The sequence below is a fragment of the Micromys minutus genome (genome assembly GCF_963924665.1).
Source record: "Micromys minutus genome assembly, chromosome: 12".
NCBI classification, from domain to species: domain Eukaryota; kingdom Metazoa; phylum Chordata; class Mammalia; order Rodentia; family Muridae; genus Micromys; species Micromys minutus.
The window spans coordinates 46,134,786-46,146,477 of record NC_137981.1 but is presented as its reverse complement, the minus strand read 5'-3'; the positions used below and the strand labels follow the sequence as shown (position 1 = coordinate 46,146,477).

The window sequence follows — 11,692 nt, the reverse complement described above, 5'->3', positions numbered from 1 at the left end:
CTTATTCAAACCACAATTTTTTAAAAACAAAATAAACCCTTAAACATTTTTTTTAAAAATTAGTTTTATATGTGTGAGTGTTTTGCCTACACTTATCTATGTGGATGACGTACATGCCTGATGCCCTCAGAGGCCAGAGGAAGGCATCCTTGGAGCTGTAGTTATGGGTGGATCTGAGCCACTGTGTGGGTACTGGGAACCAAATCTGGGTTCTTTCCGAAAGCAACAAATGCTCTCAACTGACAGTCATCTCTCCAGCTTTCAAAATAAATTCTTAAAGCCCCAAGTTCCACTTTAGGTGGCTATTGCTTTACAGTGTCATTGTGTGGGATCTGCTTTCTTGTTCGGCTGTTGTTGAAGACTATGGTAAATTCAGTGTGGCCTGTGGAGTTAGTCTTAGTTTCATGGGATCTAAGCAACGTAACCAATGAAGACTGAGCTGGTTTTCGAAGAAGCAGGGAACCCAATTCAAAAAGTTAAAAATCAATTTGCACTTAATCTTTTATTCCCAGGAGAAAACCAGTTGGTTGGCATTGAGGGGGGACACAGCTAACATTTAGCATCTGGACTCATAACTTTGTGGCCTCGTGCAACAGAGTTCTCCATAATGGCTTCAAGCTACAGGCCTGTCATTGAATATAGGTTCACGAAGAGACAGAGTATAAGGTGGGGTTCTTTTGGCAAATGTTTTGAACCATTTTATTTTTTCCTCCAGAAAATTCTCACCATCCCTACTGAACTCCAAAAGTCTTTCCTACTCCTTGAGTCAGAGAAGCCGACCTCTAACAGTCAGGCTTCGGTGAGGAGGGGGAGGATCACAGGGAGAACTCTCTAGGGAAGACCCATGGGTCTCCTCGCAGAACCCGAGCTCTCGGACGAGAATTATCAGTTCACAAATATGTGTGGGTTTTACAGATAGAATGAGACAATGCTGACTTTGCTCTCCTTTACCCAGTCCGTATTGAGAGTTATTCTTCTACTCGGAAAACCTTGTAAAACAAAACTGCTTTCCCTGATCTCCAGATAGCAGGAAGACGAGCAGACGTGGAACATAATAGGAACCTGGGATACTCCAAAGACATCACAGGATCGGATGATGCGGAAACCACCAAACATGGGACCATGGCACCAATCACAGTCAGATGTGCTGAAAAGAAGGAACATTAATGAGGTATTTGAGTTTCCACAAATGTAAAATTCAATGCTCAGCTTTTATTGAGCTTGTATCTAGATAAGGCATTTACTACTAGGTCCAAATTTAAATCCTAATACAGTGAAACAACAGATTAAGTATCTGTGTAAGGGGCCCATTTTCTAAAGCAAAGGTGCACTGTGCATTATAATTTCAAAGTGAAGCTGCGGCTCCTCCTCTTCTTTTGAGGTACTGGGGATTAAGTCCATGCCTTTGTGAATACTGGGTAAACACACTATCACTGGGCCATCTCATGGTGGGTGTCAGGGGCAGAACAAAGCCACTCACTTATGGACAACAAGCAAAAGGAACTAGAATCCCACAGTTCCCTTAAAGGGCATGCTCACACAACCTATGAATCTTTCACTAGGCCACTTCTTAAAGGTTGCTAATCTTCCAGTAATTGCATCTTAGATAAAGACTTTATGGACCTCTGAGAGCTCACCAAGATCAAAATGATACTATAGCAATGTCTTTCTTGAGCATTGGTATTTTATATAATCCTGGGAAGACATTTTACATAGGCATACTATAAATATTTGTAGCGTCCATTCAACCCAGAAATGATGATTTATTTTGACTTAAGTAGTCAAAGTAGTTATGTAATACCCAGACATAATAGACAAGCGTGGACGGACTCTAAGAACCCTGGTCTTGAGGTTAGGTAACAAAGCCCAATTGCTTGCTGATTCTAGGTATAAAAAGTTCTTGAAAAAGTCCAATCTATTTCTGATATCTCTCATATCAGAATGGAGTTGAGTGTGTCCTGTGGGCCTAAACACTTTTTGCAGGGAATCGATTATATGTATTTAGTAATTCATAGAAGAGATTTAACTAACAGACACATAGAAATTGCACCATCTCAGCAACACACTGTTCTCAACAAACTTCAGAAATAACTAGAGAATGTTATAAAACGAGACTGACTTAAACTCCATTAGTATACCTGCAATGCAAGAATGGGTAAATGCTGTGTGTGAAGGTATGTGCAGTGTGTGTGTGTGTGTGTGTGTGTGTGTGTGTGTGTACACGTGTGAGTGAGCGTGTGAGTTAGCATGTGTATGGTGTGTTACTAAAATACTTAAAGATGTGCTTGGATAAAAAGCATGTTAGAAATTACTCACGTTGTAAGATACTTTTGAACTTCAGTTGGGATGGGATCAAATACACTATGTAGATTATTTTTAACAATGAACAAAGAACAAATTTGAGTAAGTTGTAGAGGATCATTCCAGGAATTCTCTAACCAAAAGTGAGAATTAGTGAATGTATTTTCAAATTGGAGTTTGACCAAATTAAGCTTCAGAATCCCAGGCGGGAAAGCCTTTATATCAGTCCCATCAACGGTCAGCTTTTCAAGTGATCTGTGCATAAGAGAACCATATTTTACAAGATAGTCATGCAACTTATAATATCCACCCAAGTTTCCGTACTGATGTTCTTAAAGCCTGGCACTTTAACATCCGTTTTAATATTTTCTTAGAACCAAGAGAATTTCCTTATAAAGCAATGGAACCAATTTATTATGCAAAGAGGTACACTTGTGTGAATGGAGCAGCTCATGCATGCATTTGTGTGTGTGTGTATGTGTATGTGTGTGTGTGTGTGTGTGGAGGGGGTCTTTGCAAACTGTTGCCACTCTGGGAAAAGAAATATCTATAAATTCAGGAGAACTAAGAAGTGTCACACCACGTAAACATAATGTGCTGACATGCAGAAAACATTGTTTTCAAAGACAACCTGGACACCGATACATGAGTTTTCATTAAGCCTAATAAAAGCAATGAAATACATGACCCCGAAATGCACTGTTCTGTTACAGGTTGTCCCCTCAGCACCGTGGCCCCTTACTTTTCACTGTGTTAATTGTTTCTAATAGTCCTTGTCCCTTTACTCAAAGACAATGGATGAGACTGGTCTTTGTTTTCTGCGGTCCTTTCTCTTTTTTCTAATGAGTGCTGAGAGCAGACAGAAATGTCCCTGTTCACAGAAGACATACAAACATCAATCACACCATTGTCAAAATGCTTTCCAAATGAACAGGCTGACTGTGGACTCCAGGTATGGCTGGTGCCTCTGACCTCCCACTGATGATCTAGGCCCCCTTAAACTTTGCCCCAAACTGTTTTCTCTAATGCTAACTCTTGCTGACAAAAGCCATACAGGGCCAAAGGGGTGGGGGTGGGGCGTATTTCAAATAAAATGACTGGGCAGCTCTTCAAATACAGCTTCATGTCTGTAACTCTTGTGCCCAGCTAAGTGTGAGGAAAACCCCAAACTCTTATTTTGTCCTGAAGGACAAAAATAGACACCATCATGTTCCCTTTCAATGAGACACATGCTTTGGGATCAACAGCACAGCCCTGCTGTGATCCAAAATTTTCTGCCTTTCCTATCATCTTTTTAATTAAAATTTTTTCATGTAATACGCTTTGATAGCGTTCCTTCCCCTATCCTAAATTCTCCCAGATCCCTAACCTCTTACCAACCCATCTTTGTTTTTTAATTTCTCTTTAAAAAAACCAAAAAACTAAAACCACAAACATGAAAAATCCCCCACAAAGCCAAAATTAAAAATAAGACAAAAATGCCAAAACAAAACAAGTAAACACACACACACACACACAATCCCTCCCAAACAACAACAAGTCCAAAACAAAACCATGGAGTTCACTTTGTGATGGCTCACAAGCTGCCTTGGCGATAGTTACTATGCCCAATGAGATTCCATTTGAAAACACTGACTTTTCCTTTGCCAGCATGTTTCATCATCAAATAATTATTGGTTAGCAATGGACCCCCACTTCCACATTCCCACTCTCAGTGCCAGAACTCTGGCCTGAACCTGTGCAGCTCTTATGCCTCATCTTTTGAGAAGTCTTCTTCTTTGTTCTTTACCACATTTTGTAATTGTTTTGCTTTCTTTATTCCCAGGGGTTTTGTTTTGTCTTTGTTTTTTATTACCCCATATACACTTGACATTAGCCCTCTATCAGATGCATAATTGGTAGGTATTTTCCTTCATAGACTTTCTTTATCAGACTGGTGTTGTTTTTCCCCATATAGAAACTACTCAGTTTCATAAGGTTTAAATTTATCAATTTTTGGTCATAGTGCCTGTGCTATCAGTGTTCTGTTCAGAAATTCCTCTCCAGTACCAATGAGTTCAAGTCTCTTCCCCTCTTTCTTCTCTATTAGGTTCAGATTATGTCCTAGTTAAGGTTTCTGTTGGTACAATACAACACCATGACCAAGAAGGGTTTATATGACTTACACTTCCACATCACAGTTCATCACTGAAGGAAGTCAGGACAGGAACTCAGACAGGGAAGGAACCTGGAGAAAGGAGCTAAAGAGTCTTTTAGGGGTACTGCTATCTTGTTGTTGTATTGTGGGTATTTTTTTGATTTACTTAGACTACTTATATCCTGTGTCTTCTTGAGTTAACCTCTTCAAACTATAGTTTTCCAACCAATGTCTTCTGTAGAGCTGGAAATCAGAGATGGAAATCAAGCAAGCTTGTTTTCTTTTTCTGTTGTTATGACTGATTGTTTTCACAGCTGTAGCAGGCTGGGCTGCCATTTATGATCTGTCCAAGTTTGGAGAACATCCATCCAGGCCTTTATGGCGTTCAGAATCTCCATTGAAAAGTCAGATGCTACTCTAATCGGCCTGCTTTTGTGTGTGACTCATCTTCCACCACCTCCTCCCAGCTTATAATGTCTTCTGCTATTGTTCTAGTCTGTAAGTTAGTGTTTTGATTATTATGTGTCATGGGGAATTTGTATTCTGCTCCTGTCTAGCTGCTATCCTATAAGCTTTTTGTACTTTGATGGGCATTTCTATTTTTAGATGGGGGAAATTTTTTCCTAAGATTTGTATAAAAATGTTTTTTGTGCTCGTGGCCTTCTTCCTCTAGACAGAATACTTGTAGACTTGGTCTTTTCATACGCCCCAAGATTTCCAGAATATTGTAGGTCTGGATTTTTCTTTAGAGCAATTACTTTTCATTTAACTGTAGATTGAATATAGGTTGATCCATGCTATTGAAAAATTGCACATTACATTCAATTAATAAAAAATAATTACACAATGCTCAATAGGACATAGGAGATTCAATTAGAGTGATTTATATTAGCAACAAAGTCACAGATTACTTCTTTATGCACTTTGAAATCTTCATATATTTCCAGAGAAGCGAAATATTACATGAATAGTTTATAAAACTACAGGAAGCCTGGATTAAAAAAAAAAAGACTTAACAGTTCTTTTAACGGAGCTGTCTATTTCTGTTATCTTGTCTTTGTTTGACATCTAGCTTTTTTGTTTTTATTTTTATTTCAATTTGAATTTTTTTCCCTTAGCGATTCTATTTCTTTGTCAAATTCCACTTTCACATCTTGAATGGTTTTTATTATTCCATGCAACTGATTCTTTGTTTTCACAGTCTTCAGTAAGGTTCTTTTTCATATGCTCTTTATAGTCCTTGAGCATAGTCAAAATTGCTATTTTGAAGTTCATATTTTGTGCTTCCTCTAAATTGCCTTTCTCAGGGAATACTGAAATAGGGATGCTGGCTTCTGAAGGAGGCACATAGATTTGGATGTCCACATTTGTGTTTTTTTTTTGTTTTTTTTTTTTTTTGTTTGTTTGTTTATTTTTCCACTGGGATCAAGGCATCCATTTCTTGAAGCAAATGTCTAGACATGTTTTGTTGGGTAGATATTGTGTTGTTTGGTTGCTGTTGTCTTCTCTGGGTCCTCTCAAAGTGTGGGGGCTGTGGGGTCCTTATTAGAGACAGTTTGTGGGTCCAGGTGTGACATAAAGGGATGGGGATGGGCTAGCAGGAGAGGTGAGGGGCAGCAGGGCAGAACCGGACATCCCTTGGGTCTGCACCAAGCTGTAGAGATGGAGATAGTAGAGGAGGAGCTCCTACAGGCAGGCTGAAGCGTGACTAAGAACATGTCTGGAGAGACCACAATGAAAGAGCCAGCAAGAGCCACGGACCACCAGGATGGAATGGAGGTGGGATGGGAGGGGGCTCCTGGCAGCACTCAAAATGCCTCTTTAGTCTTACATTGAATGCCTTACTCCCAGGATATCTGGAGGTAGAGCCTATAGGAAATGATTAGGTTTTGAGGGCAAGCTCTCCCAAATGGGATAAGTGCCCTTATAAATGAAGCTTTGGAGACACCCCTTTGCTCCTTCTGACCTGTGAGGGGAGAATGATTAGAAGAAAGGGTACTCTGCCTCCCCTTAGGGTCATGGGTGAGTTTTAAGCACAGCTTAAGACACTTGAGGTCAGTAGTGATGTAATTTGAAGTGTATATTTTTCACACTTCCAGTATTTGTGTTTCTTTAGGTCCAAGGTTCTCAACCTTCCTAATGCTGTGCAGAGACCCTTTAATACAATTCCAATTTAATACAATACATTGTTGTGGCGACCCCCAACAATGAAATTATTTTCGTTGTTGCTCTGTACCTATAAGTTTGCTACTGTTACAAATCTTTTTTTTTAAATGGGTACTAATTTTTATTTTTTAAGATGAAAATGATGTAGGAAATAAATTATGAATTTTCCATAGAACTGGAGACAAACTTGCAAGAAAAAAGTTACTAAAAAAAGTAATTTTTTTCCTTTTAAATAAGCAAAGGCAACTGAAAAAATATTTTATGAAAACCAACCTTACTTAAAGACACAAATAGAACTAATGAATAACTTTATTTGCAAAAGACAACGGTGAGTGTGCAGGACCGATTGAAGACACAGTAAATGTCAAAATAGACTGTCTAACTCCATTAAACATGACTTTAAAATTCAACACCTTCCCTTCAAATTCATGAATACTACTCTAATGGGAACTTGTTTGATATAAACGGTTATGACCAACTGAATTACATTCACTATTCCTTACCTATGCATCATGTTTTCATTAGTAAGGGATAGTGAATGTAATCCAGTTACAAACCCTAATGTAAATAGTTTTGGAGGTAGAGGTTTGACAAGCAGGTTGCAATCCACAGGTTGAGATCTGCTGCTTTAAGGAAAGATGTTGGGACAGGGGAAGACTGACTACTTAGAGGCTGTTGAACTCTCACTGTCCTGAGCACCTGGACCAACATGGCTGGCTGCCAGACACATAGCCCATCACCCCCGTGCCAGCATCAACCATCTGGGCATCCCACAGACTCTGAGGAGCTACAGGATGAGCTTGGGTGATGACCCTTGTTTAGATGCAGACTCAGCCAGGGCTTTTAAAAATAGTTTGTACTAGATATTTTGCTCTCTCAAGCCTCACTGAAGTCTACACAAGAGAGGAAACACTTCTGCCAGCGGTGCGGCAAAGGGATGCTGCATGCTGCCATGTCTGGTGCTTAAGAGGTGGTGATGTGATTGATCCAAACAAATGGCTATGACTGTTCCAGATTTCCCTTCTGGGGGCTGTATAAGCAGGGTGCTCAGGCTCAGAGAATCCACCGCAAAGACCTGCTTCTGTGTTTCCTTCCATGATGTTTGACCATTGGGCCTGATAAAGGGCTTCTCTTCAGCGAATTCTTCTTGGTTATTTTCAGTAGTACAGGCTGAGAGACTAACAAGGAAAGGTACATACAAAATACTGACAATGGAGTGTCAGCTCCAGAGCAAGACTGGGGTAGTGGATGGAGAGAAATAGCAAGAGGAGGAGGAGACCTGAGATAAACCACCTCAGGAGAAAAGCTGTAAGGAACCTCAGAGGAGACACTGAAGACTCTGGTCACCAACAATGTACCAGAGAGACACCTGAGACCTCAGCCCAGATGTGCTGTAACCCCAATGCTTCCTAGCAGCTGAGGAACCATGATGCTGGCATGTCTGGAAGCTGCAACACCAGCCATAGTCAAGGCCCAAGGAACACTGACTTCCTAAGCCCAGAGTGTAACATCTGTAAGAGGAAAGGGGACAATTGGAAATGCAAAGGCAGCTGGTAACTGATTAGGTAAACATGCTCAAGCTCCAACACGGATAATGCTGGTGTGTGGGGGAGATGGGGGTGAGGATGGAGATGGGGGATGGGTGGGGAACAGTATCCTGAACATGTCACTAACAGGAAACGAACCGGTGCAGAGTAACGTAAATACATGGAAACGTGAACTGTATTAATCATAACAACCTTGTGTAGGCTGGATTCTCCTAGTAAAACATAAAAGCATTTCCACTCAAAGCTTTAAAAGTGTGGTAGAAAAATTATAAAACCAGAGGAAGACATCTTCTTTTTCTAAAGATATGACTATGTTTCAAGAAAACCAATCAGGCAGGGAGAACTATGATGGAATTTGGTTACATAGCTTAATTTTTAAAATTAGCCCAAAATAGTACATCTTCTCTATTCTGTATTTACATTAATCAGATGATACTAAAAATATAAGGAGTATTACATGTAGAAATATGATTATGAAATACTTGGAGACAGTTATTAGGGAAGTTAAGTGACTCAAACACTGCTATGGAGGGCATAAAATAAGATTTGAGAGGCTGGAGACATGGGTCAGCAGCTAAGAGCACATACTGCCTTTGCTGAGGACCAAGTTCTATTTACAGCAGTCATGCCAACTAGCTTACAACTGCCTGCCACCCCTGCTCCAGGGAATTCAACGTCTCCAGCCTCCCTGGGACCTGTAATCACATCCACGAAACATCACAGAGGTACAAAGATACATAACTTAAATAAGATATGTTAAAAGATTTGAACGATGAAGAGTATATAATGTTTTATATTTTAGTTTCATCATTTGTGTGTGTGTGTGTGTGTGTACCATGTGTGTACAGTGCCTTTAGAGGCCAGCAAAGGGCATCAGGTGCCGGAACTGGCGTTTCAGGAAGCTGGGAGCCACCCAGTGTAGGTGATGGAGAATGAACTTGGGTCCTATGGAAAGACAGCACATGATGTTGGTCACTTTGCTGTCTCTTTTTCTAGCCCATAAAATATGTTGTAAAGTAATAAAAAATTGTCAATAAAAATTCTGTATAACTCAATTAATGTGTCAAGTCTGTGTTTGTGTGTGCTGTGGCAAGTACATATAAAATAATCTTAAAGATTATAACAAAACATCGTCCCTAACAGCTATTATTGTAAATTCACAGTATAAGTAAGACAGAGCCAGGCAAGGTGGCACACACCTTTAGTACCAGCACTTAGGATGCAGAGGCAGGCAGATCTCTGTGAGTTAGAGGTCAGCCTGGTTTACATAGTGAGTTGCAGATCAGCCAGGAGGTATAGTGAGACCCTGTCTCAAGACAGTATAGGACACAGATGAGTTCAAGGCTTTTGTTAATTTGTAAAAGAATTTTACTTTATGTGTGTGAGTATGTGCACACGTGTGTGTAATGGTATTGAAATGTATAAGAACCATATATATCCACACCAGAAAGTGAACCAAAATAATGTGTTATTCTGTTAAAAGGTTATTATATTTTACTTTTAAAATGTCATTGGAAATATATCCTGCAAATACTAGATATTCAAATTTCATTTGAAAATGAACCCCACAATTCATATATTATATTTTGTGACTGAAACAAATGGAAAGACTAAGGTCTTTGTCATTATCATTACCAAACATCCTTAATGGGACGGTCATTTTACTGTGTAGCTATTACTTTACAAATACCTGAGTTCCTGGATCTCATTTGGAATATTTTCAATTTCATTGTAGGAAATATCAAGCTCCTCAAGATAATTCAGGCAAAATAACCTTAAATAGAACAGTGAGTTATGAAAGTGACTATTCACTGTCACTGGAAATTAAGACATTTACACGTTAAATATTTTCCCATGACACATAGAGTTATATCAACTTCTTTTCATTATGTGTTGTATATATCCCATGAACACCTCTGAAACTGGTGCTGCTGCCCGCGACATCTGGGCTTATGTCATTCAGAGTGGAAAATCCTCACTTAATAAAACGTAACCAAGGACCTTTTATCATCCAGATGTTTTTCTTGGTCTCTACCTGAGTTTTTGGCTCAGATTCTGGGTAGCTGGAAACAGAAGGACCTCATCTCACAAATCAGGAGTCACAACTCCAGCCAGCATCCTGCTGTTGGAAGGACTGGGTCCTTCTGAGGGCTTCACATAGCATCTCCCATGTCTTTCCTAGCTTCCCAGGGTTCCTTGAAATCCCAGCCTGCTCCAGACTTGCAGCAACATTTGTCTCTGATGTGACAGGGTCTCCTTCCACCAGTCACCAGATCTACGGCCCACCCTTTTTCAGGATGACTCCGGTTAATTCGACAAACTGCATTTACATATTATAATTACAAGTAAGGTCACATTCTGAGATTTTATGTGGACATGGACTTCTGAGGTCTTTGTTTAACCCAAGTGTACTGACTTTCCTAGTGAAATACCTTTGGATTTTCTTCCCATCAAGTTAAATGACCAAATAAGAAGTAAAAAATATGATGGTTCTATGGCACACAACTACAACAGTGTGAGTCTGTTTCCTATGGGATGCAAAGAGAAACCGCTTTTTGAAGGCTAGAATTTATACAGCCAAGAATGATATTGATCATAATCCCAGGAACCCCATCCCATTGTGTGTATACTATCCTCAAAGTCTACCCCTTCCTGAACAAACAAACCTGAAATGTTACTTGCATGCCTACAGCACTGTGAGCACAGGGTTTTCCTAACCTCCCACCAGTTCAGCATGGAAGATGAAGAGCTTCATGGTCCCACCCTTGACTCCTTTTCTTAGTTGCCTGTCATCCCCATCCCATAACTCTCTATGGTCCATTATTTATTTGCTCAAAGTATCTGAATCAATCCTTCTTATATATCTCCATATTCTATGTTGCATCTGCCCAAATTTGACTCTTAGTCGTGTTTTTCTCATATTTGAAATCATAAAACAGACATGACCTCATGCACAGAACTCTTCTTCAAGTCCTTTCAACTGAAAGAACTGACACTTCTGAGTGTCATCTGACTTCTCAGACCCTGTTCTCTTGTACAGCTATGAGGTCCTGGAGACCAGAAATTACATTTTTTATTCCTATCTACTCAATGTATGAATAAATCAGAAGTGAATGAAACCCAGTTAATCTAAGCTCCTTCTCCCTGAGAAACTTTTGACATCAATTTGGAAAATGTAAGTGTCTTAGTTAGGGTTTTACTCCTGTAAACAGACACTGTGACTAAGTCAAGTCTTATAAAGGACAACATTTAATTGGGACTGGCTTACAGGTTCAGAGGTTCAGTCCATTAATATCAAGACAGAAGCATGGCAGCATCTAGGCATAGCTGAGAGTTCTACATCTTCATCTGAAAGCTGCTAACAGAATATTGTCTTCCAGGCAGCTAGGACTAGGATATTAGTACCCACACCCACAGGTACTCCAACAAGACCACATCTTCTACTAGTGTCACTCCCTGGGCTGAGCGTATAAAACCATCACAGTAAGATAGCTCTTTGATTCAGTGGTCAACCCCCAACTTCTTTTTCATTTCTGTAAAG

At 39.8% G+C, this 11,692-nt stretch overlaps 1 protein-coding gene across 1 annotated transcript in view; it reads right to left on the bottom strand.

Annotated features, from left to right (window-relative positions):
* Nucleotides 1-909: 909 nt before the first annotated feature.
* The window catches only part of LRRC63 (leucine rich repeat containing 63), a gene marked incomplete at both ends in the record, with an annotated part of 33,975 nt that continues 23,192 nt past the window's right edge, over nt 910-11,692 (bottom strand). Inside the window, 3 exons of the mRNA XM_080926749.1 lie at nt 910-1,147; nt 2,317-2,556; nt 9,842-9,925. Coding sequence (XP_080782875.1) covers nt 910-1,147; nt 2,317-2,556; nt 9,842-9,925 — 562 coding nt within the window. The remainder of the gene's footprint in view (nt 1,148-2,316; nt 2,557-9,841; nt 9,926-11,692) is intronic.